Source organism: Rasamsonia byssochlamydoides (genome assembly GCF_041956645.1).
Source record: "Rasamsonia byssochlamydoides strain NRRL 3658 unplaced genomic scaffold VTN77scaffold_17, whole genome shotgun sequence".
NCBI lineage: Eukaryota > Fungi > Ascomycota > Eurotiomycetes > Eurotiales > Trichocomaceae > Rasamsonia > Rasamsonia byssochlamydoides.
The window spans coordinates 261,467-285,942 of record NW_027192400.1 but is presented as its reverse complement, the minus strand read 5'-3'; the positions used below and the strand labels follow the sequence as shown (position 1 = coordinate 285,942).

At 48.8% G+C, this 24,476-nt stretch overlaps 11 protein-coding genes across 11 annotated transcripts; 4 read left to right on the top strand and 7 right to left on the bottom strand.

Annotated features, from left to right (window-relative positions):
• Positions 1 to 97: 97 nt before the first annotated feature.
• Positions 98 to 1,554, bottom strand: VTN77DRAFT_2242 (uncharacterized protein; the record flags this gene model as incomplete). Its single annotated transcript, XM_069418061.1, has 6 exons — positions 98 to 378; positions 431 to 510; positions 566 to 926; positions 982 to 1,117; positions 1,170 to 1,227; positions 1,277 to 1,554. 6 exons carry the CDS (start codon positions 1,552 to 1,554, stop codon positions 98 to 100), a joined length of 1,194 nt encoding a protein of 397 aa, XP_069279427.1.
• Positions 1,555 to 2,955: 1,401 nt separating this feature from the next.
• Positions 2,956 to 5,397, bottom strand: VTN77DRAFT_2241 (uncharacterized protein; the record flags this gene model as incomplete). The annotated part of the gene is made up of 4 exons (XM_069418060.1): positions 2,956 to 4,626; positions 4,679 to 4,916; positions 5,009 to 5,197; positions 5,249 to 5,397. 4 exons carry the CDS (start codon positions 5,395 to 5,397, stop codon positions 2,956 to 2,958), a joined length of 2,247 nt encoding a protein of 748 aa, XP_069279426.1.
• A 560-nt stretch (positions 5,398 to 5,957) lies between these two features.
• On the top strand, positions 5,958 to 6,267 carry VTN77DRAFT_2240 (uncharacterized protein; the record flags this gene model as incomplete). Its single annotated transcript, XM_069418059.1, has 2 exons — positions 5,958 to 6,201; positions 6,257 to 6,267. 2 exons carry the CDS (start codon positions 5,958 to 5,960, stop codon positions 6,265 to 6,267), a joined length of 255 nt encoding a protein of 84 aa, XP_069279425.1.
• Positions 6,268 to 6,312: 45 nt separating this feature from the next.
• On the top strand, positions 6,313 to 7,902 carry VTN77DRAFT_2239 (uncharacterized protein; the record flags this gene model as incomplete). The annotated part of the gene is made up of 4 exons (XM_069418057.1): positions 6,313 to 6,540; positions 6,668 to 6,950; positions 7,016 to 7,517; positions 7,584 to 7,902. The coding sequence occupies 4 exons, from the start codon at positions 6,313 to 6,315 to the stop codon at positions 7,900 to 7,902; spliced, it is 1,332 nt and encodes a 443-aa protein (XP_069279424.1).
• Positions 7,903 to 9,373: 1,471 nt separating this feature from the next.
• VTN77DRAFT_2238 (uncharacterized protein) lies at positions 9,374 to 10,282 on the bottom strand (the record flags this gene model as incomplete). Its single annotated transcript, XM_069418056.1, has 3 exons — positions 9,374 to 9,486; positions 9,534 to 9,967; positions 10,011 to 10,282. The coding sequence occupies 3 exons, from the start codon at positions 10,280 to 10,282 to the stop codon at positions 9,374 to 9,376; spliced, it is 819 nt and encodes a 272-aa protein (XP_069279423.1).
• Positions 10,283 to 10,822: 540 nt separating this feature from the next.
• On the bottom strand, positions 10,823 to 11,213 carry VTN77DRAFT_2237 (uncharacterized protein; the record flags this gene model as incomplete). Its single annotated transcript, XM_069418055.1, has 2 exons — positions 10,823 to 11,031; positions 11,087 to 11,213. The coding sequence occupies 2 exons, from the start codon at positions 11,211 to 11,213 to the stop codon at positions 10,823 to 10,825; spliced, it is 336 nt and encodes a 111-aa protein (XP_069279422.1).
• Positions 11,214 to 12,003: 790 nt separating this feature from the next.
• Positions 12,004 to 13,576, top strand: VTN77DRAFT_2236 (uncharacterized protein; the record flags this gene model as incomplete). The annotated part of the gene is made up of 2 exons (XM_069418054.1): positions 12,004 to 12,376; positions 12,432 to 13,576. 2 exons carry the CDS (start codon positions 12,004 to 12,006, stop codon positions 13,574 to 13,576), a joined length of 1,518 nt encoding a protein of 505 aa, XP_069279421.1.
• Positions 13,577 to 14,436: 860 nt separating this feature from the next.
• Positions 14,437 to 15,907, top strand: VTN77DRAFT_2235 (uncharacterized protein; the record flags this gene model as incomplete). The annotated part of the gene is made up of 4 exons (XM_069418053.1): positions 14,437 to 14,510; positions 14,562 to 14,854; positions 14,908 to 15,511; positions 15,586 to 15,907. The coding sequence occupies 4 exons, from the start codon at positions 14,437 to 14,439 to the stop codon at positions 15,905 to 15,907; spliced, it is 1,293 nt and encodes a 430-aa protein (XP_069279420.1).
• A 254-nt stretch (positions 15,908 to 16,161) lies between these two features.
• On the bottom strand, positions 16,162 to 17,317 carry VTN77DRAFT_2234 (uncharacterized protein; the record flags this gene model as incomplete). The annotated part of the gene is made up of 5 exons (XM_069418052.1): positions 16,162 to 16,575; positions 16,629 to 16,789; positions 16,851 to 16,928; positions 16,996 to 17,063; positions 17,118 to 17,317. The coding sequence occupies 5 exons, from the start codon at positions 17,315 to 17,317 to the stop codon at positions 16,162 to 16,164; spliced, it is 921 nt and encodes a 306-aa protein (XP_069279419.1).
• A 578-nt stretch (positions 17,318 to 17,895) lies between these two features.
• VTN77DRAFT_2233 (uncharacterized protein) lies at positions 17,896 to 20,597 on the bottom strand (the record flags this gene model as incomplete). The annotated part of the gene is made up of 3 exons (XM_069418051.1): positions 17,896 to 18,131; positions 18,196 to 19,426; positions 19,479 to 20,597. 3 exons carry the CDS (start codon positions 20,595 to 20,597, stop codon positions 17,896 to 17,898), a joined length of 2,586 nt encoding a protein of 861 aa, XP_069279418.1.
• Positions 20,598 to 22,012: 1,415 nt separating this feature from the next.
• Positions 22,013 to 23,689, bottom strand: VTN77DRAFT_2232 (uncharacterized protein; the record flags this gene model as incomplete). Its single annotated transcript, XM_069418050.1, has 7 exons — positions 22,013 to 22,136; positions 22,195 to 22,477; positions 22,526 to 22,651; positions 22,714 to 23,219; positions 23,288 to 23,359; positions 23,416 to 23,473; positions 23,566 to 23,689. 7 exons carry the CDS (start codon positions 23,687 to 23,689, stop codon positions 22,013 to 22,015), a joined length of 1,293 nt encoding a protein of 430 aa, XP_069279417.1.
• Positions 23,690 to 24,476: the final 787 nt, after the last annotated feature.

Below are 24,476 nucleotides of genomic sequence, written 5' to 3'. Positions count from 1 at the left end.
CTCTGGGTGCGATCGGAATGAATCGAAGTACTCGGCAATCCCATATTGTACAAGTAATCATCAAGCAGATCTGCTTGGTTTTTGTTGTTGACGAAAACTAGAGTGCGCGAAGGCGGCATCGATATGAGCAGATCGTAGAGGCACTGCTTCTTTTTATTCTCTTCAGCATAGATAATCTGTTCCAATCAGTAGTGAATCTTGGGGATTTCTTGATTCTGCTACGTACCTGCTGCTGAACGTTCATATGAGCGCTACCAGCGCGGCCGATGCGAATGCGAATGTGATCGTTAGCAAGGTATTTACGAGCAAGTTCGCGACAATGCTTGTTGAATGTAGCAGAGAACATCATGTAACGATGGTCGGCGTCTTCGTTGGTATCTAGGCAAATTCAGTACAAGGAACAAAGTAGGCTGTAATACCTGAGACATACCGCCACCCGACATGATTTTCCCAAGTTCAGTCTCCCAGTCTGAATGAAGCATTTCATCCGCTTCATCAATGATGGTATACCTGTAAAGAAAGTTAACTCTCGGTTACATATATGTTTCATGGTTGCTTCTCTTACTTGACACGATGAAGGGAGAGAATGTGAGGTTTCTCCATAAAATCAAGAAGACGACCGGGAGTGCCGATCAAGATGTCGCACCCTCTTTGCAGCTCCTCGCGCTGTTCGCGTACAGGGCCGCCGCCATAGACAACGCAGGGCCGCAGCATGGAACGATAACAGAGTCGACGCGCCTCATCGAAAATCTGCGTGGACAACTCTCTGGTAGGAGCAACCACAAGAACGAGCGGCTCCGCACGCACAGCAGAAGTCGCCGGATCATATCCAGCAGCCAAGTTCGGACGGGGAGCAGCCAGTTTCTTAGCCTTGCCCATGAGCTTGGACAGTACGGGAATTAAAAACGCCGCCGTCTTTCCAGAGCCTGGTCAAATCAGTAAGGTATATTGTAGGGTAAATTGATACATTCCAATCCTTACCAGTCTGAGCGACAGCAATCAAATCATGACCGGTCAAAACAGCCGGGATGGAGTATGCCTGAATGGGAGTGGGAACGTTGTATCCACAGAGACGGATGTTTTCAAGCATGATGGGGTGAAGTCCGGCGTCAGCAAACTAAGAGATCTCGTTAGATTGTATTTTCGTATGACAGCGAGGGCATACATACACTCTTCACCGGGTTGGGCTGCTCAGTTGACTCTGCAGTGACCTTGATGTCACGAAGACTGCTTCAGATTTAGATATGTCCTCGAAGAACAGTGGAGCAACACTCACGTCTCAAATTTGAGTCCAGCCCGATTGATGAATTCGTTGTGGAACAGCATGCATTCGAGCTGAGGATTAGGAGGGCCAATGTCGCCGTACTCCTCGCGCCATTCGTATTTGGCTGCATTGGCCGCCCATCCGGGGTTTTCGAGGTCTCCATGGTGGCCCTCTGAAGCTTCTGAAGCCTGCTCGTTAGGCGGGGCAGGAGTGGTGTATTTAGCGTAGTTGTATTCCTGGGGAGGTACCCATCCTTTCTCCCGGGCCAGCGCAGCGGCTTCGGCGTTCATTCGATTTTTCGGTGTCGAAACTTCCGGGAGCGCGCTGCTCATATCAGCTGTATCGAAGGTGGCCATTTTGTCGACCGTTGAGGTTACTAGATGGTATTGATCTGAGTGGAGAGTATGGTCAGTAGATACTGATAATCTCAGTTGGAGTTCAGATATGGGAATAGTATTGCAATGACAAAAGACACATATCACAAACCACTGACAAGTCTGATTCGAAAGGGTAAAGGATATCTGGTAGCCACAGAAACTGAAATGGAGAGCTGTTCACTGGGTCATGGAGAAACTGGAATCAAGTGTGCAATGATGGAATGGAACCAGAATTGTTACAGCAGAGAGGAGACACGTTGTGTATTTAGGACGTGGAAACGACAACAAAGATAACAACAGAAGATGAGACGAAAAGACACGTGAGAGACACATCCTCTGCCCACAGTGTTTGGGGATGAGGAAAGTTTCAGGTAACAGAATGCTCAGATTGATATTGGAAAGAGAGTTTACTCACGTGTCTTTTGTGCCTTTGAAAAGACAGACTGACGTCAGTAAAGTCAGGTAGAGGACAGGGTGCTAGACAGAGGAAGAGTGAGTGAGCCACGTGATGTTCATATCCTAGATATGGACAGAGGCCAGAAGGCTTCAAGGAAACCACCAGAGGGAGCTTGAGAGATGAGGTGGTGATGATAAGAACAGTGGTAAGTGACAGAAGGATAGGACAGTGAATACTCTCTAGACAGAGACTGCTGTGTCTTGGGAAGGTTCCAATCAAGTGTCTGAAGAAGAAATTTGGAGATCGTGATATGGACTGTTGTAGGTGGAGAGTGAAAGAAACAAGTCTCATGTGTCACTGCGGTATTAGATATATCCAGGAGCTCCAGGCAAGTTGACGTGACGTGACGTGCCTGTGGTGTTTGGGACCAAAACAAAGATGACAGGTTGCAGCTCAGAAAGAAAGGTCATGTTGCGAGTGAAGTGTTTGTTTTGCTGTCAAACTGAGCGTTTGGATGTCTCAATGCGAGACCACGCCTGGAAGGGTACTAGCAGAAACTTGCTTCGCAAAAACAGCCTTATCTCCTCGTACCTGAAAAGTCAAATCATGATTCTTCTTACGTCTGGGATTCCTAGAAGCCTCGGCTGATCATTTGTTGGCCTTCAATATCCATCTACTGTCATTCGACAGGAAAAAAATGTCATGTTGTTCTCCCAGGAGGAAGAAAGAATAGAAATTCGAATCATGATGTCTCCCGAAGGCTCAGACATCCAGAGGCAGCAGAAAGACAATGCATTAAGCAACGATTTTGACTGACGAGACTACAGATAGTTTCTAAGAATACCGATGACCGTAATCCAAGAGCGAACCCTTTGCAAAACATCAACCGTTTCCGCCGTACAATTGTAGAAAAGGTACTATTTGACCATGACAAACTGCCCAACGCTTGGAATACCGTCCACTACAACGTAAATGACGTATGGACCCGGGGGTGCGACACTGGTCGAGGGCGGCATTTTCACCCTAACAATCTGATGGGTTGAACCCGGAATGAAGCCCTCAGTGTCCAAATATATCATACGGTGTCCCATATGGACCGAGTGGGTTGCAAATCCTCCGTGATACAGAGCGATCTTCAAGGACTGAGCATCTTCGCGGACTGTAAAGCTCACTACGAATTTGCGACCATCGGCAGTAAGGTGTCTATGTGAAATCCAAACACTTTCGGGTCTCCTGTAAAGGTTCTCCCCAATCAGATAATGGGGAGTGTATATCTCAACGCGGAATTCTGTTGGGTATGCCCTTGTCGGGTCAGTAGGATCCGTCTCAAGAAGTGGCTGTTCAACAGGGTTCGAGCCGGTGACCATCACGGTGCCATCGAGAAGTAAGAGCGCGACTGAATGATACATGCGAGGGATTTTTGATGAACCGCCGATAGTCCATCGAGAACCTTTAGGCTGATCAGGGTCGTAAATCCACGCGTCCAAGATCGGTTCCTTGGCCATACCAAACCCTTGAGCTCCGCGTCGACATCCGTTCAGCCATAGCACCTTACCATCTGGAAGAAGCGTGCCTTCTAACATTCCCCTTCCATCTGGCATTGTTTCTAATTCCCAAGCTGGCTCTGACGACAATGGTTGGATGCGGCCACATGTTGCATCTGTCGGACTGTTTATGTCTTGATATGCCCCTCCACCGCAAACAAGAATGTCAGGATTCCAGTCATTGTCGCTCGATAAGGGAAGGAGAACACTACCCCCTGTGTTGGGGTACGTCCGATAGTCTCCCGGTAAGTCAGGCAGCTGCCGGACCGTTGTACGTCTGAAAACATCATAGATTTCCGCAGAACGCGCAACAAAGAAGAAGAGGCTACCGTCTCTCATGAGGTGGATAAAGGGATACATGTAGTATGGCTGGTTCTTTTCCAGGATTGGCAGTCCTATACTCGAACCCATAGTCCTACCATTCTCGTCCAGCAGCTCATAGGTGGGATTATTGTTTGCGGGATCTAAAGGGTCCAAGCCGTTCAGGCTTCCCGATGCAACTAAGACCTTTCCATCCTGCAAAATCTGGGCACTGGCATACCAGCGAGCGGTCGACAACAAATGACCGGGCTCGCTCCAATCGGCGCCGTCGGATTCATTGCTGTCAAAACGACGCTGTAAATAACGGATACCACGGAAGCCGTCACCGACAGTTGGGTCAACTTCAGGCAACGGGCCGTTGCCACCAAGAGAGATCATGCGGCCATCCGAAAGAAAGGCGCCACCGGTGCAAAAGGCGTTTGTTTGGTAAGACAAGGCCTTGGGTGTATTCGTCGACAGATCATATTCTGCTGAGTAGGCGTACTGTCCACTTTTCAGTGACAGTTGCGTATAGTTTTCGACCTTGTCAAGGAATACGACTTTTCCGTTTGGCATCAAGCCAGCAGCCATCGCTGGGACCCCTGACTGGCCGACGACCTTGAAAGAACCAGGAGTTTGGCGTGTCTGGGGCGGTTCTGAGAGAATGTCCGGAAGGTCATCTTCATCCATACAGTGGCCCGATTGACAGCCGTAGCCACAGAATGACAGACCCGTTCCACAGAACTGAGAAGATTTAGTTCAAGAGTAAGAATCAGAAAGGGAAGTCAGAGCTCACCCCATACGCCGAGCAGCAGTCATCACAGGGCGCAAATAAATTTCCTGGTCCACAGAGAGCTCCCGTTACAGGGTCTGCAGTGTTATTGGCCGGGAGCGAGAGCACAGGCTCCGCTTGATTTGACTTAACGTTATTTTGTTTGGAGCTGGAATCAAGTCTTGTGGTCCGTCTTTCGAACTGGTCGGAATCTTCGTCCGGCAGGGGTGCGTGTTCTAGTTCATCTCGTATGGTTTTCTGTCTGCTACGTCGAATTCGATAAGCACAACCAAGGTCAGAAGAAGAAGTTATCAGTGGGCTTCAGTTTTGGCATCTGTGGAATTGGGGACATACCCTTCAGAACCCTGGAAAGCTCGAGAGAACCGTAGCGATGGGATATTACGCGGTGTAGCCAGGGATTTATTGGCGTGGAAGGTATCGGCCTCTTGTAATTCACTGTCAGGCTGGATTCCGTTCAGAGGACCTTGCAAGAGGGCCTGTTCAGGCTGACGAGCCGTCGAGTCGTCAGGATCGATTTGACACCTGGTTAAGACTTGTCAGAATCTTCCTTGGGGAATATCGAAGAGAACGAACACTCCGATATCCGAGCAGATCTGGCCCCGAAAGCAGCCATTGAAGGTTGATCCAACAGGATCGCACCGTAATGGGTATCTCTGGTTTATAATGAGGTTGCCTTGCGAGGCAAGAACATATATCAACAGCAAGAAGAGGTGATACATCATTCCTGAGGCACGTCAAATGGACACGTTCACGCTATCAATCCGGGTTGCATCACAATTGACGGAGAAGAATATGGATAGACATAAGAATCATAATTGCAGCGCAGCTCGCTGTAGATGCTATAGGAAACGTTCCAAAGGTCTGGCATAAGACTGATGACAACAGGAGAAAAAGCTTCTACTGTACAATAAGGGAAGGTACGATGTACCCGGTGGATGCTGCCCCAGCATCATTAATTTTGCACTGAAAACAAGAAAAGAAAAGGAAAAGAACTAGTCATGAGGATATCATAATACAGTAAACGAGAGCAAGAATCTCTCTCTCATTTTTTAAGGCGGAGGATTTAGTATCTTGGAAGGCTGGGAAAGCTGCAGTGTTAATGACCCAGCACTGCAATTTCGTGTCGTTGTAGCAGTGACCCGACAAGAGATCTCGCAGTTAGCAAAACAGATCAATAACAACATTTTTGTCCCCTCTGCTTGCTGTTGTTAAGTTTCTGATAGCAGCATCAAAGGTTCGAGAGAATGACCAGCCATTTTTAAAAATTTATTCTCGCTGCGGAATGGCCGTGACGCGTGACCGGTTTCCAGTATCCGTCAAGGTCGACCGGAACCCACTGCGACCAACGCAGCCCATCAAGGGCATCCATGCGAGCATCTCTCATCACCAAAACCCATCGTCTAGCCAGTTCATGGCTGGCCTGAAGGGTCCGATGTGTTGCTGCTGGACCCCGGTCTGTCCTCGGGCCGACAGTCTGACGGACCTTGGAAATGTTCTCGGGGGCCGGTCAGAAGGAGATATACGCTGTAAGCGTGGGCACGGCGAAGGTATCACTCCGCCAGACTGATAAATCTCTGGCAGATCCCAGATGAGACGCCCACCAGATGCTTCTGAATGACACGGACGACGTCGCTACGATGTCTGCCTCGCACCGCACGTCCGCAGACCCTGATCCTGCACGTGCCCGTCTCGAGGATGCCATCTCGAACCCCGGAGCAGTGAAGATCAATGTTGAGGGTGCCTTTATCGTGGAAGACGAACCTCCTGCACCCGACAACATCATCGAGGGCGATGGAATACACTACGAAGGCAAGGACATCCGACTTCCATACCACACCAATGTCGTGAGCCATGTCGCGGTGGATGTAAGTTTGTCGTTCCTTTCCCCGCACTTTCCGCACTCCCCGCAGTCCGTAAAATCTCTTCCCAGTCAAACGGCATGGACGTCGAGGATGTCAATCAAAAGCTGACAATGCTCCTAACGCGACATAGATCGGAGGATCCTTGGCCAAATTGGTCTACTTCACGCGCGAACTCAACTCTGCTGATCAGGGTGGTCGGCTCAATTTCATTAAATTCGAGACTCACCGGATAGACCTCTGCATTGACTTTATCAAGCAGCTGAAGGATGACCATGAGAAGCTCAATGGCTCTGCTCCTGACGAATTATGCGTTGTCGCGACGGGTGGAGGGGCGTACAAATATTATGACCGACTGAAGGAGGCATTAAATGTGGATATCCTTCGCGAAGATGAGATGGAATGTTTAATTACTGGTGAGTCACCCGCGCAATAGTCTTGTGCTGATGGATTCTGATGCTTCTCGTGTACACGTGTGCAGGCCTTGACTTCTTCATCACCGAAATCCCGAATGAAGTGTTCACCTACAGTGACAGCGAACCTATGCGCTTCGCGGAAGCGCGAGCGGATGTTTATCCCTACCTCCTTGTTAATATCGGGTCCGGAGTGTCGATGATCAAAGTGTCGGGACCAAATCAATTTCAGCGTGTGGGAGGAACCCACCTAGGCGGAGGCACGTTTTGGGGTTTAATGTCGTTATTGACAGGGGCCCGCACCTTCGACGAGATGTTGACAATGGCAGACAAGGGAGATAACAGCGGGGTTGATATGTTGGTTGGTGACATTTACGGCATGGATTACAACAAGATCGGCCTCAAGAGTACGGCAATTGCCAGCACCTTTGGGAAAGTATTCAAGATGAAGCGGGCTGCAGAACGAGAGGCCGAGGATGGAAAAGGTCTGAGCCAGGGTGATCCGGAGGTGAAGACCAGCGTCCAATTCCGCCACGAGGATATGAGCAGGAGCCTCCTTTACGCCATAAGGTACCTTCCTCTCCTTATCTACTGTATTCAGGGTTTGATGGCTCTGTGGAGCTAACTCTCGAGCAGTAACAATATCGGACAGATCGCATACTTGCAATCAGAGAAGCACCAGGTGAAACACATATACTTCGGTGGATCTTTCATCCGAGGCCATCGACAAACGATGAATACACTTTCATATGCCATCAAATTCTGGTCCAAGGGAGAGAAACAGGCTTATTTTCTCCGTCATGAAGGCTACCTAGGTGCGGTGGGCGCCTTCTTGAAGCGAAAGCCTCAGAATTGGGGGCGGCGGAATAGTATTGAGGATCCTGCCGCGTTCAAGTCCGTGAGGGATGAGATCAGGCGAGAAGCCCACAATCGCGTTAACCCAAGTTCATCATGACAAGTTACGCAGCCACGATTTTTTCCCTTGCAGACTATCCTTGAGCAGATTGAGCTTCGGTCGGTGGCTCTTGTCGAACCTCGTGATACCCATCCAAAACAGCAGTCGAAATCCGGTACATACGAAATAGATCCGTGTCTTCTGAATTCCGGTGGGAACAGAGTGTTTATCATCTAGATAGATGTCAACATCCTCCATTGATAGAGGGTTTCTCGCTATGTCTCCATATGAGCCTCAAGGCTATTATACTGTACCCTATAATTCTTGGAACTTCTTGTAAGTGGCTTCATCTTTTTTTTGGTGGTCATCAATTCTCTGCTTTCGCCGGAGTGTAAATATACGGGTATAGTCTGTGTCTCTAATATTTATCTGATAGATGTATATACCAGCGAAAATAGAATTGAATAAGGCATTGGTAGTTACACACCATACTTTGCTCCAGTAAATTTTGTGAACCTATGACTAACAAGGCATGATTGCTAGCATTGATTTCTCAACTTGACTTTCTAAGGTACGAAATAAAATCTGTACAGTATATCAGGAGAAAATAATGTCTTTGCGCTGGGGATATGAATTTTATTTTTTTTAATTATCGTATTCCTCGCCAATATGCCATATATCTCTTGTTATATTCACTATTGTGCTCCTTGCCGTATATCTTCCTCATATATATATCCTTTGCCAATGCAACAGGAGTGGGAAGATTCTATGAACTGTGAGGTATGCTTATTAATTGTTATTCTTCCATTTTATAGAGTGTTTTTCAGTCTTAGACTATGCACGTCCTCAATAGTCTAACGTGTATTGTGCCAGCTTTATATAAGAGGCCTGGTGAGTCATAATTCTATGTTGACCCTATAGCACGATCATCTAGTATGGCCCTAGAGTCCAACCCCTAGGGAAAACCCTCCAAAGCCTTAGAGAACCCACTACCTACTAGCCATAGAGAACGGGAAGGGAGGTAAGTATATTAGAAGTATATACCATATATTAAACTCTACCTTTCCCTGCATATATCAGAACAGAGTTCTTTAGAGATTCGGTGTTAATTTGCATGATTAGTCTTTTAAATCGACGCTCTGAAATGGACTTTGAGAATAGAATACAGTCCAAAGTATAGCGCGCGGGTCTGGCGCTCTGAAATTGAAGCCAGCCTGAAGGATACCGATGATGTTGCACACCGACTTAAAGAGCGAAGGAACAATCGCAAGCCTTGCCGATGTCCGCCGGACACTCATCCTCAAGATTAGTTCGTGTTCCCACAGAACCTTCCAACCCGACCGATTGGATTCCCCACGGCCGTCATTGGGGCCAGAATTGAATACGGTCTTAGAAGAAAGATATAAGACTTCCCACCTCACAGAGTAGAAGGTTGCAAGTTCTACTACTAGGGTAAGCATGGAATTAAGATAACACCCTGTAAACTATTAGGATCTATGACTGTCCATGTTTTTCTACTACCATTACATCCCTATGACATCAAGGGAAACCGAGGTACAACAACATTGTTTGAATGATCGAGAATTTCGATAGAGGAATGATCCCCCGCGAAAACTGTCCTCCAGAGTTTAGTATTAGGAACATCTACCACACAGTTAGTAGCGCCCGAGTAACCCCAGGAAACAACTTACTATAGGGGCGAGGATGTGACGTGCGGCAGTCAATGATCAGCCAGTCTTTGATCCAACCATTCTGGATCCATTGTGTATATTTTCCTCTACCAACGAACCGTTCACAATGCTCTGCTAACCGGTCGCCATCACGGAGTAGTTCAATACCCCAGCCAACGTCTGTGATTCTGAAGTCGATACGACCGCTCCCATCTCCCGACCACTCACTAGAAACCTTTGCTGAGAAGTTGAGAACAGCATGAAGACTGCGATAAAACTCATCCTGGTAGAGAGCTTCTACTGGCCGAATCAGAGCTCCAGTACTCAGGCGGGTGATAGGGGCGAGATTTCGTAGTGAGAAGTTTCGGAACACTGCTTTTGCCAGCTTCTCGATACTTGGATACTGGCTTATGGGAAACGGAACGGCGGCTGTAGTGAGGTAATATTCAACATACCTAGCAAGATCAGCAGAGTCCAAAATTATAATGACAATCATACTTTGCATGGAGTCTTGTAGGGAACACGCAAACAATATCAATAGCCTCTGCATCCAAAGGCTCGGAGTGAAGCCAACCGTGCTCATAACATATGCGGATACCTTCATTGTTCAAATCCCTGCTGATGCTGCCCGCCACAAGGACTTCTCTGAGTACATCCGCTGCGGATGGGGTGAGGTTTCGTCTGTTCACAAACGATCGCTGGACTGATGTCTGTGCGAGGTATTGAAAGGATTTCTCTTCATCATTGAGTACGTCAATGATATGGTCCATTGTCACAAGATCGATCTCTTGATGTTTTAGTTGCCACCGATACGCCTTTATAGCCCATCCAGTTAGCAACTTCGGGATCCACATGAAGAGTGCCAAAACAAACCCTGTATAACATGCCAAGAAGACCTTCAACAGCCCCTGGATGTCCATTGGTAAGGCTGAAGATGTAGTCAGCTGCATGCTTGTGGAGTGGAAGCAATCGCTCTGGATTGTTGCATTTGCGTTGAACGACATCATCGAACTCGTCACGAGTATAGAAGAGGCTAATCGGTGGGGAATAGCGGATCCTGGATCTTGTAATAGATATCCGCTGCTGAACACCAAGATAAGCGAGTGGGCTTCCAGTCCCAAACTCACTATCATGAGGTCCTCGTGAAAACACAAACCCGTGGACCCGATCTGCTATTGCTCTGGGCCTTGATAAATCCAAGCCAGAGGCCCGAGTCGTGGTAAGACATCTGCGCCTCGTCGAGGATAAAGACGATATCCGCGTACATAAGGTTGTCTAGAGTCACATCATACCCGGCTTCTTGCGCGTGACTAACAAGGATGCTGGTGTACAGTCCATTTGGCCATGTAGAGAACAGAACCGATGGTGTGCCCTCGTCGGTAATGCTCATGAAGAAGGCGGGCGAGAATGGACTTTCCCGAGGCTGGTGTTCCTCGCACATGAGCAACCCTCTCACTGTCAACGATGCTGGCAAGCTCTTTGACCGTATTGCCGCGCGGACACTGAAAGGGATTTGCAACTGTTAACGTCAACAGTGATAAATACCATTGTCAAACACGGGAAAGTTGACATACCCATGACAGATGTGAGCCTTGCGGTGGCAGCTTGACCGCATGCCGGAGAGGTATGGGAAGAGGAAGGGCTGAGAGGATGATTTTCGGCCGTCACTGGTCGACGGAGGAGTTTGTCCAGGAATTCCATATTGAAGGTTTCCAAATGTGGACGGAAAAAACAGTTTGTTGGAAGGGAGGGCGAGGGCAAGCAGAAAAGAAGTTGTAAGAAGGAAGGCGCAGCCAGGTCCTAAATGTTCCATGGACACCTAGAAGTATACTGCCTGCTGGCACGTTATGTCCAGTCCACTTATATAGTGCAAGGCTCGTGACAGGGGGTAAAACGTAAAAAAAAAACAATATAGAGAACACCCTACATAGACAATATGATCTAGTTTGTCTTGCACTATTGTGTGGTCCTGTGAGTAGGAGCTACCTCATCTACCCACGCTGACATGCGCTAATGAGCTTTGCCTCATAATCTCAACATAGGGAATAATTACTGCTACTTTTATTTTTCTGTATATTCTATACGTAATGACTTTTTGTTAGATGCTAGAAAACTGGGCTGAACATCAGGAAGGATGGGTGAGGATTGGGTAAGTATAAATAAGGATGGGTGAGTGAATCACCTAGGGTGGGTGATTTGATTACCTGACTCACCCAGCTCACCGGTTAAAGCGGCATTATCCGAGTCAGGGAGGAGTGAGCTCCTCGCAGATTTTTGAACGATATTTTGACCTACCTAGGTATTCCAATGCTTGTTGCGTACTTAGGGGTCCGCCGATAAACTTCCAATTCGTAAGCGCCACTTCACGTGATTGCATCAACGTCAACACCAAGCTCCTTGAATCTACCATCCGAGTCCCTCACGACCAAAGAATCTCCTCCAATTCCTTGAGAGTCAGCCATGCATCGATTATGATCCCTCACGCTGCCAAATGGCGCCGTCGCCTCCCTCGCCCGCTCCGATCCCCCCTCCAGTCCCTGTCGAGACACACCCGAACAGAGCTGGTGGGCTAAAACCTCCTCCGCAGCAGCGAGTTCCTCCAGATCCCACACGCCTTGCTCCTGAACATGCATACTATGCCAATTCTCCTCCGCGGTTATGGACACAGAATGAGAACCATCCAGTGCACCTCCGGCCTATCGACAATGTCGTAGCCACACCTGCTGCGGTTGCCGCTCTGAGGCCACCACCTGCAGTACCAGGTACCGAGCCGAAGAAAAGTGAGGCGCGCAAGGTCAGAGAATCCGGTCGGCGCAAAAAGCGCAAAGGAGCATGGAAGAAGCTGTTATGGGTTCGGCAGTCGTGTATGTGTAGAAGATCGTCTACCTCATTATTCAGCAAACTGACCGCGAACACCAGATCCGGACAACTATACGGACGCCGAGACCTTTCTCGATCATCTTCAACGCAATCCACGGCTTCGACCGTATGATTTTTGGCCGCTGGTCGCTGACTCCACCGTAATTGTCCAACACGTTTGCTCCGTCGTGATATTTGTCTGCTGTTTCGTTGGTATAGTGCAGGGGAGAGTGAGCCCAGTGTCCGTTGTTGGCTGGGGCAGTATCGGGACTGTTCTAGGCTGGATACTCTGGGATTTTTGGGTCTGGAAAGAGCAGGAAGAGGCTATGAAGGCCGCTCAGGCCGCAGAGGGCGCAAGTGAAGTCGATGACGGCTCCAGCGCAAGCTCGACGACGAGCTCCTCCAACCCAGGCGCCGCTGGATCACAGCAGAACGGCACCGCGGAGAATGTCCATGGACTCGGTTTGAATCTCTCTCGTACGAACTCTGAAGGCCAACTACGACGGCGCAGCACTGGTTTTAGCGGTGTGTCTGCCACTTCGACGACCCCCGTTGCTCACTCTGGAACGAACTCGTATTATCCATCGAATGGGAACAGCAAGCCTCTCCTGTCATCACGCAATCGCCAACGACTCGCAACGATCAAATCTGCTCTCTTGATATATTGCGCATTGCTTGGTCTCAGCCCCATCCTGAAGTCCCTGACAAAATCCACCGCCAGTGACTCCATTTGGGCAATGAGTTGCTGGCTTATGATCATCAATATATTTTCCTTCGACTACGGCAGCGGCGAAGGCGCCGGTGCCACGAAATTTCCTGCATCACTATCCACTAATGCAGCGTTGATGGCGTCGACGGTGCTGGCATCTCGTCTTCCGTCAACAACACATGTGTTTAGTCTTACCCTTTTCTCGATCGAAGTATTTGGTTTGTTTCCCGTTTTTCGGCGTCACCTGCGTCACGTTTCCTGGACAGGCCACCTTCTCCTCACGTTTGCTTTGGTTTTAGGAGCTGGAGGAGGTGTTGGTATCACCTTGCGCGGCGGATGGGCTGCAGCGATTGTCGGGTCATTTTTGGGCAGCATCCTTACGGCTTTTGCTATGGGAGGCTGCAGTTGGTGGCTGATCAGTCTGCAGAAGTATAAGAATGTCGTTATAGGGCCTTGGGATCCAGCTCGCCCAATTTTACGACGACATTGGGATTAACTTGTGTCTAGTTTTGAACATTAGTATATAATGACAGGCCATACGATAGTCTTAATATGTCAGTTGTATTTCTTACGAAGATTAACATTGTTATAATGACAAGATCCTTTGTCATCTTGTGGCCTTTGCAACCAATACTGCTAAGTGCTTATAGTGTTTATTATACACAGTTAAGCTGGTCCCTCACTACACCAAGAACCAGAACCTAGATTGTCTACATTCCCTATTTATCGTTACGGAATTCAATATATTTATCAAGATTTCTTGGCTAAGTGGAGCTGCAGAATGTTGCGATCTGAGGAATGTATCGAAGTTGAGGAACGCGGAGAGTCGTCAAGAACCGAAAGGCCGGGATGGAAGAGGTAGCTCCCAGACAGCATCTGATGAGGATATGAGAGGATATTTGGATTACCAATCTGCCTTCTTTCTGACGAATATCTGCTATTTTGTATGTGTTTTATATAAATGGATATTTCTGGCGTGTCATTTCCAAGCTCCTTCCACATTGTTATGCAGTCAATAATGAATGAGGTTTCAGACCTTAATTATTACACGTCTCCATGCGCTCAACATACCCGGGCTGGACCTGTCTTCTAGAATGCACGGCCTGGACTGGCAGATCCCGATGTCATGTGGCATGACCAGCGGTGTTTTGGATTTGAAAGTGAAGATTTTTTTTTATTCCCCATGACTCCTCGTGCTTTGACTGTTCCTGCTTTTCCACAGCAGGCAGAGCAGCTGCTGAGAGCTGCTCGTTCTTTCCCTCGCGCTGCACTTCCTGTCTTTCCTTATTCTTCTCGAACGCTGCTTTCTCTCTTTAATAATATTATATTGTCTCTTCGACCTGTGACGATTTCGAGATGTTAACATCTCTGCTTCTCGGGCTTCTCGCTGCTCACGCAGCTGCTATGCGATATGTCATGTATATTGACGAGTACATCTGACCAGCCATTTACTCATCTACCTGTACTGACCACAGAATTAGATACCATACAGCCAAGCTGCCGGGTACTGATCAGACTCAAGGGATCACGCATGCTATCATGGCATTCGCAAACTCCAACCTCTTTAACTCGGACTCACCTCCACAGTTCACTCCTTTCGAACCTGTCTCTACAATGCGAAGCCGTTTCTCTCAGGACACCAAAGTCATGATCGCAATCGGTGGTTGGGGCGACACGGCTGGCTTCTCTGTAGGAGCCAAGGATGATTCTACAAGAGCACGATTTGCGAAGAATGTTGCTGCAATGCTGGATTCTCTGGGAGCTGACGGCGTCGGTATGACACCAACTCCATGAGCAACGCCTCGACATAGTAACTGACTCAGACAGACATTGATTGGGAATATCCTGGTGGAAACGGTGAAGACTACAAGCAAATTCCGAATTCCGCCAAAGTCTCTGAGATCGAGACTTATCCTCTTCTTCTCCAAGCTATTCGAGATGCCATCGGTAACGATAAGCTGCTTTCAATTGCAGTTCCAGGACTCCAACGGGACATGATTGCATTCACAAAGGAGCAAGGTCCAAAAATATTTGCCCCAGTGGACTTTGTCAACGTGATGAGTTATGACCTTATGAACCGCCGTGACAATGTGACCAAACATCACACGAGTGTTCAGGGCTCACTTGATGCGATCAACAACTACCTGGATATTGGACTGGACCCTGCCAAGGCCAACCTCGGTTTTGCGTTTTATGCCAAATACTTCACGACGGATCCGACGTCCGACTGTGCAACCCAGCCCATTGGATGCAAAGTTGTGCCGCTGGAAAACGCTGATGGGAGCGACAACGGCAAGTCAGGAGCTATCACGTTTGAACCAATCCACATGTCTCCTCCACCACCGAATCTGAAGACTTCGACGGACGGCACATGTGGGATTGACAAGGGAAAATGCCCCGACGGCTATTGCTGCAGCCAGTACGGCAATTGGTAAGCATTTGTTACCATTAAAGTCTTTTAGCATTTAAAGTGAATTGCTAGATTGACTATATTATCTGTTATAGTGGCACCACCGATGATTATTGCCAGACTGGCTGCCTCTCCGACTATGGCATTTGTAAAGGCGTTTCCGTCATTGATTCATGGCGCAAGGCACTGAGTAACGGAAAGACGGACGAGGAAGCTGGTGGCCAGTATTATTGGGACGCTGATAACCAGCTGTTTTGGACCTGGGATACGCCAGCCCTGATGGCTAGGAAGTTCACGGAGATTGTTTCGGCGAAACAGCTTGGGGGAGTTATGGCCTGGAGTCTTGGAGAAGACAGTTACGACTGGAGCCACGTGAAGGCCTTGAGAGATGGTGTTAGCAATTTGATAACCTCGTAATAAAAGCATCAGGTCCGCCTGTGCTTTCAGTTTCTAAGTACATTCAAAGACAGAAACAGCAACCGGGCTAAACCATGGTCTCTGGAACGAGTGATAGTCAGTACTTTCATCACGTCCGGTTTCTTTTCGTCACCAGAGACAATGGATTGAAAACAGTCTTGATCTTGTTCAATTTGGAACTTTTGTCAGAGTAAGAAGTTTAATCCGAAGCCGAACCCTTGGATTCCGTAGCCTTTTGGAGGATCGTCCTCGTCCTAGTCATCGTCATTGTCGTTGTCATCGTTGCCGTCGTCGTCATCTTCGCCTTTGTCTTCACCCTCAGTTTTCCCCTGCATTTCCTCTTTCATCCGGACGGCGAGAGACAGAGCAAGAGTTTCTTCTTCTTCAGATGACCGAGTCGGACAACCGTCTGCCTCGGTGAATGTCTTCTCCCAAAACACTTCGGGCGAGTATCGATCGGAAATTTTCCTCGCCAACATGGTGAGCATAGATTTTCGCAGATATGGGCCTGGGGTAGCCCACATCTTTCCTTGAGCTTCGATCGTTTCGGTCCATTTCAAATTTTCAAACTGCTTGCGGTACAGGTAGGTCATGACATACCTGAAATAAAAGTACCGGCGCGCTGGCCGATTGTCGTCACAAAAGCTCATTTCTTTCCCGTCGAGATTCTATTCACACTATCAGCCTGAAAGATCCTGGATGTTGTATTTGTAAAGCTCACTCCGTATTTCACGTTCGGGGCCAACGTCAACTTCTTCAGAGAGCGGTCTGCCAAAACACATTTCCAGCGTGTCACAGTTGTGGTCCCACTTGGAGGTAACGGCACAATGACGATGATTCCTTGATCCAGAGCCTCTTCGACTTTGGAGTAGAGTGTAATGCCTAGTATCAATTTAGTTAAATATTTCTCAAACATATTTCCATGGTTTCACTGTCTGCTTACCATTCCTAGGATCTGACAGCAACATCTCTCCAACCCCAAAAAGGTAGTTGAGCTCATCGGACTCGAGAATCTTGGGGACTAACTGCCTTGACAGAGGAGTCGGGTAGCCATTCCCCTAAGACATGGCACCATTTCTGTCGCATACCCTCGACCGTGCGGACTGCGCAGTAGTAATCGCAGACGTCCTTGGCAAACCGCTTCTGGTTAAAGGGTCTACGATTGTGAATTCCTGCTGACATGACTTTTCTCATAAGATAATTCGCGTACGCGTCTTCGACCGTCTCGTGGCGGGGCCGCATCTCATCGAGATCCTCCTCAATAAACTTCTTCTGTCTCTTCAGTGTGGCAATCTCCTTCTCAACCGGCAGTATCCTCTTGCGGACCATGTCCAGTTCCTTTGACACGTCGTGACCTCCTTCCTCCTGAAGATCCGTGAGCCCGTTCAGGTACGTGTCTAGGTATTCCATTTCAGACGTCAAGTGCGCAACTTTGCTTACCAGAAATTCTGATGTCGTCGAGGCGATTGAGATGTGTGAATGATTGGCTCATGGCTCTGTACGACGCCTTCCTCACATTCAGAGTGCGTCTACAATTTTCCGACATGAGAGAGGAGTATCGTTCTGGAATCGGGGGCCGTGGGAACATTTTTGATGATCAAGTGGCGGGATGACAGATGTTGAGATGATCCTGAGGTGATGGAGTGAGATGAAAGTGGTATGACAGTGGCAAAGATTTGGAAGCTGGAAGCAAGGCTTATATATGCCTAGATAAAATCCATGGATATGGGCACATTGAAACTGTCTTCACTTAGGTACCTAGTACGTGAAGTAGGTTCCAAGACAAGTAGGTGCCTCTCTGACTCACATGTCTGCCTAGGTTGAGATGTTCAGTCCATCAACCACGAAGATTTCACCATGAGAATCTTAGTTCTTATATTTTCTACAGAGCGATCTCCCAGATTTAACATCGTTGTGTACAATTCAGCCTATAAATTACATACAAATGGCATCTGTTCATCATATTCACTATAGGTATATTTTCTCTACTATCCAATCAACCTCTCAACCAGCCATCTTCGTCTCTTCTCCTCCTCCATCGCAGCCAGTTTCTCACTCTCAGCCCGTTTTACAGAACAGTAATTCTTGACAAATCCCGGGCCAAGAAGTTCCTGCAAGGCAGTATCGGACTCCAGAGCGGCGAGGCTTTGCGCCAGCGTCTTCGGAATCGGTGTTGTGATGCCTAGTTCGGATCGTTGCTCTTCAGTTAGGCTGGAGGCGTCGACTAAGTGACTGTTAGCGACAAACTAACAGCGAGAAAGGGGAGGGAGTGTAAAGTGAATACTTACCCAAGCACTCCCGGTGAGTCAGTGGCAGCTTTGCACTAACGCCTAAAAACCCAGCAGCTACCACTGCTGCCACGGCAAAGTACATGTTGGCCAGGCCGTCAAGACTCCTCATCTCCCAGTGACCAGGGGAAATCTTCCGGATGGGCGTCTCGCGGTTCTGCGTGCCCCATGTCACCCACTCGCCGCCGGCCCAAACACCCTGGGTGACACGGGCGTAGCTGATATCCTGAGAGAGGGAAAACGCGGCAATTGCAGGGAAGTGTTCGAGAATACCGGCTAGGAACGATTCCTCGTGCATGGTAGGCGAGATGGAGAAATGCGCATGAGATGCTGTGCCAGCAGCATAAGGATACGGGCGTGGATACAGAGTCGCACGGAAGCCATGTTTCTCTGCGACGTTGCTGATTGTTTGTCGGGCCTTGATCAGCGTGTCCACAGCAGAGAGCGGGCTTGATGGCGGCAAGATAAATTCGAATTGACCGGGTGCGGACTCCGCGTGGAATTGCTCGATGTGAATGTTGATACTCCGTAGCGTAGCGACAATATCCTCCAGGAAAGGGAGATACTGGCGGATTTCTCCTGTCATGTTGGACCAGGAATGAGTCCTGGTCAGGGGAACCCAGTCAGTCAGCCCTTCAGGGTTGGGCACCGGCTTCAAGAACACCACTTCGATCTCGAATCCGAATGTCAGGTTGATGCCGAGGTCCTCCTCGCATTTCGTGACGATCTTCTGGAGTGTCGTTCGGGGACATCCCTCCATTTCACGGCCATTCTCATCTCTCCAGAAATTCATGACGGTCGCGCTGTTCGAGGAGAGCGCCACATTTTTGCAGAGGCTCGACAAGTCCGGATGCAAGTAGAACTGGCCGGTCGCAGTGCCCCCCGGCGCGAGAAGATCGTCCTGGAGCATGTGCAGAACTGCCAGGGTATTACCTACGCGACGCTGATTCTTCACGATCTTGATAAATTCCCTTATAGGGAACATGCGAACGCGGATAGTGGCTGTGTAGTCAACCCACTGCATCCAAATGATCATATCCGGATTGCTTCTAAGTAATGCATCAAGATCTGGAGACCGTCCTGAAACTGCCACGCTGCCTGCAGGAGTGTATGTGACCGGGGGCAGTTTCAGGCTGTACAATCTATTGGAATTGTTGAACATAATATCTGCTGCAGCATCCTTTGCTTGGGATACGGTAAGGGTGCCTTGCTTGACGTAGTCAATAAGCACCTAGATACCAAATTAGATCTTCAAGACTGGTGACGGAGTGGAAAATACTCACTGTCTCTAGAGTGTCCCTGAATTGCTTGTTCGCCAACCAGAAAGTCTCTGGGTGGAAGTGGCCATCAGTACTCCACAGCAGACGGCTGGTCGGTGTAATCTCCAAGCTCTGTCGAATTATCGACTCCTCAGCATCTTGACTGACCATCGGAAAGACCTCCCCCAAGTCCAGGTAAACATTGGGGTAGACGGCGGCCAGATACCCAGCCTCACGTGTGTAGGGGTAGGATGAGTGGAGAAGGACAAAGTCGATATCGGGGTACGCAGTGATGAGGGGCTGTAGGTAGGCCGGGTTTGCAAGAACTAGCTTGATATCCGAGTCCCCCAGCCCAGTGTGGAATTGGAGAGGTTTTGACGTTTTCTGGAATCGTTTGGCTTCCCGCAGCAGGTCCAATGTGAATACAACAAGCCAGTCGTTGAGCGGCTTATCAGCAATGCGGTACGGAGCACCTTTCTGGATTGTGCGAGCAAAGGACGCCCCGACAGCACTGGCATAGGCGTTGGCAGATGCAGAGGCAGGCACGTTAACGTCAAGACCAGTTCGGTAACAGACTACCGACTTGAACCCGGCGACCTCGGGATCCTCGATTGCCCGTTGAATGCTTTGTTGAAAGATGTCTCGAAACACATGAAAGGTTGAAGGATCGTCGGTCTGACTGTCATGTGATTCCTGTAGCGACTTGAGAATCCGGGCAGCAACAGCCTCAATCCGAACGATGCGCTTCGTCTTTGACGCAGTAAACTGATCATGCCAGGGGTAAGGCTCGACGTCGACATCTGCCAGCAGATCATCGAGCAGCAGTGTGTGTGTTCCCTCAAGACACTTCTTCACCAAGCCGGTATAGTCCTTCTGCACCCACTGCTCGCGAGCAGCCTTGATTGAGCTCCAATCTGTGTCGCATTCGAATAGGCTCGCCAGCTGCGTGACAGCTCTGTGGTGGGGAAACGTCTTCTGGACCTCGTCGAGGGCCAATCCCTGGGCCTCAGAGGTAATTGACTCGAAGGGATACTTGGCATAGTCGGATGCCTTGGTGGAGCTGAGGAGGTTGTGGGCGTGGTTGTCAATGATCGGGTGGGACTGAACTAGGTTGTGGAGATCGTCGAGGTCGGGTCGAGCCATGGGAGGTATCGATGCAAAATACTGTCTACAAAATGACCAGGTCAGGATATGTCTTGAGAAGCGACAATGCTGTCTGACAGGGGACGAAGTGGACGCTCTGCTCCTCCAGAGCTGTCAGATGAGGGGCGGCAAGGCGCCCAATGATTGTTACACAAGACGATGCCATGCAGGTTATTATCGATTAGCGCCATGATAAGCAATAGTCTCACTAGTCATGAGATAGACAAAAATAAGGGAACAGCCATCTCAATCTCATATCTTACTATCCCCTGTTCTGTGTTCTGTCTTGTGTGTTGTTTATCGTTCTGGGGAGAGTACCTAACTATACCTACGGCCTTTGCACATTTACCTCCTTACTAAATCTTATCACTTTTATAATCCAGAGCTTGCTACCCTTGGCCTGTTCCTGCAGTAGCGGTTATTCTACTTTTTTCAAATCAAAGCTTATGATGAGTCTGTTCACTCTTTAGGTTAAGAAGTGGTCAACAACCTATGTAACCAGATTCGTAGCTCTGACCGGATCCTATTTGGCATCAAGGGACCATCTTTCCTTTCGTGCGACAAGGGAGCCTAATCCTTTTCCAATGTCAATTACACTGGATCCTGAACTAATCTACGTCGAGGGCCTATCTACGCGGAGATCCAACAAGCTCTACTGAAACCCGGAAATTGTAGTCTTGTATTGGTTTCAGGATACACTGTAAAACCGTCTATTGCTGATAGGAGAGAAGTCCAACACACTTTCCTTTCCTCCTCGCTCTATAGAAGTTGATTCGAAGCAGTTGGCGAGAGATAGGAAGTTTCTTGAGTTGCTTGAGACGGATGGGTTGGAGTTGGGAGGGGATAGACACTGGGATGGGCTACAGGCAAAATCGTTCGCGCCAAAGGGGAGGAAGAAGAAGGGCAAGAAGTGACTCGCTCTGAGAGAAGGAGGAGATTTGTTTGAAGCTATTGTGCTCGGTGAGTGTTTCTGTGTCACCGGAACTGGCATCTATTGACGATCTAACTTCTGCATAAGCTGCAGATGACTACATACTAGGATGCTGAATTACATTACACATTATTATATACCGCCGTACGACACATGACGTACATAGAAATCACAAATTCCTACTGTCTAACGGATTACATTCTTCGCAAAAGACCCGAAGCTTTGCAGGGACCAGAAAGAAAAAAAAAGTTTGAGGTGAGAAGGGAAATAGGACGTCTTATAGGGAGATAGAACCTCCTAGATAATCCTACCGACGAGACCATCTTGTCAGGAGCTCTACTCCTGTACAGCAGATGAGACAGGGTATAGTATACCAAACACCCGCTGAGGACAACATTAAGATGCAGTATACCTGGGACATTTTCCACGTCCACGGTTAAACAATGTCGAGCTAAGGGTAGTCATCACTTTATAAGTCAGCAGGTTAGCTGGCTTCGGAACTGTCGACAGGACTCATATCAATCGCCCAAGCAAGTATCCCACCAAGACAGCTGCTTTTCGCATAATTCATCTTCAGCTCAAACGTTTCTGCGTCGTCGTAGGAGACCCTGTGATGCATCTCTGGTCAGTCTCCTCATGGCTTCGTAGATTGTGTAGTGTTCGTACCACTGGTCCTCGTCCCAAGCAAAATACTTAACAGCAGCAATCTCATCAAGCACAGGCATAATGGCAGTATTATTCTTCAGGATGGCATCAATCTCCGCATCGATCAGCGTGCCCGCCTCATTGGAGCAAGGGCCTGCCTTGCCGGGTCCCGTTGCCGGACAGCCCGGCGTTGTACAGGAGGTGTCGGAGAGGGTGTATGTCTTGCCGTAGTGGGCGAGGCCCATGTTCACTTTCTGTGGGTCGATGCCGACATTCCAGAGGAGTTGGAGCGATTGGGAGATATCTGGCTGATAGTCAGTATGCGCACTGTAGGACAGGGACAGCAACTTACCGCTCAGATTCGTATGTGGCTGAGCCAGTATCGGATTGTCCCAGCTGCCGTGCAGATCGTATGTCATGACATTCAGCCAGTCGACATATGGCTCTAAGCCTTTGAGGTCGAATCCCTTCATGTAGTCTGATCCAGTCAGCAAATCTCACCACCTCCTCGTCGCTGTCAAAGACGGGAAATAAACATACAGGTTCCCCCAGGAACAGTAACACTAAGCCCCTTGCCCTCACACTTATCACGAAACTCCTTCACAAGCGCCACAAAATTCGCCGTATCGGCCGCCGTCCCACCCATGTCCGTCGCCGCCGGATACTCCCAATCGATATCCATGCCATCAAAGCCATACCTCTCCATAAACGCACAGGCAGAGTCGATGAACCCGCCACGACCCTCTGCAGTGGCAGCCATCTTCGAGAACGGCGCCGCGCCCACCGCGTATCCCCCAACAGCGATCCAGATTTGCAGACTTGGCTTCTTGGTCCGCAGACCCTGCAGCTGCTCGTAGAGGACGGTGTCGTTGTCCATCGACAGGATCACCTGGTTCGAGTCATCGACCAGGGCGAAGGCGAAGTTGATGTGTGTCCAGGGAGACGGGTCGATGTTTGACGGCATGTAGACGTTGCAGGAGCGGTGGCTTGCCCAGCCTTCGTAGTATGCGACTAAGCGGTTTGTCGAAGTTGTTGCGTTGCAGGAGCTGTAGCGGATTGTAACCGTTAAAATATTGTTCTTTGACTGACAAGTGTATGTGTGTAATGTACGTACAGCTTTGCCTGCACCAGACGGCAGTTGCTCTGACATCCTAGCCCACAGTATTCGGCCGTAAGACCGCAGTAGCTGTCGTCAATTAGCTAGGTGTGCATTTCGATAGATATTCAAGAAGAAAAACTAACCCATATCGCGAACAGCACATCCCCAGCGGACACAGTTCCTGTCCAGGAGGCGCATCGACTGGTTGCGTCACGTCAGCTCCGATATATCACATCATTTCTTGCCCAGCAAGGAAGAAAAAAAGGGAAAATTGAAGACTATATTCTACTCACTTCCACACTGAATCCCCCGTTTGGAGTGATCATGCTTGCTGAGCGTGAGGACGGTCGATAGGGGAACCACGAAGGGTAAAGAAATCAGACAGATCAAGGCCAGAAGACCTTGCACTTTCAGCATGTTCATGGATGAGAGGGTGTGGAGGGTCTCCCGTCATCAATGGAGACCAGCACGCCAACAACAGAGAAGACAGGTCTAAATAAAAGAGAGAGAGAGTGTGTGTGTGTGAATGAAATTATAATCGAAATTGAAGAGAGTAGACTCTGCTGAATTCAAAAATGACAATAAGATTGAGAATTGAGACTCGATAGATAGATTGGTAGCCAGCCAGCCAGCTACCCTGCAGACAACGACAACGACAACAACAATAGCAGTAGCAGATCGATATAGATCTGGAATAGAAGTTCAGTAAGGACTGACTGGCTGGCTGACTACTAGCTACCAAGAAGACTCGAGCAACACAAGAAGAGAAGGGAAGGGAAGAGAAGAGAAGAGAAGCGTATACCCAGATGGTGAAGAGAGGGACGCCAAAACACCAAAAAAAAATTAGAAAGGTTGCAAGGAAAATAGAGAGCGAAGACATCTCGCCCTTATCACTACCGAATACGCGAACGCGAATCCCGGAGGCATGTGCAGGACTCAGCAATAGAGCTAGGTATTTTTGTGGCAATTTTAATAGTTTGGCTGGGGTTAAAGAGACATGTAAATACCTGCAGGAATGGATACCGTACGACCAATATAGTATGGATTGCCAGTAAGTAGGTATTCTCGTCGGACGTCTTACGTACCCAGCCGTAAGTACGGAGTACTGTACATACTGTACGGAGTACATCCATGGATACCTAAACCTGACATATTGTGATTAGCTAGTGCAGTCCTCACGGGTCGGTCCGCTGCGGGCAGATGA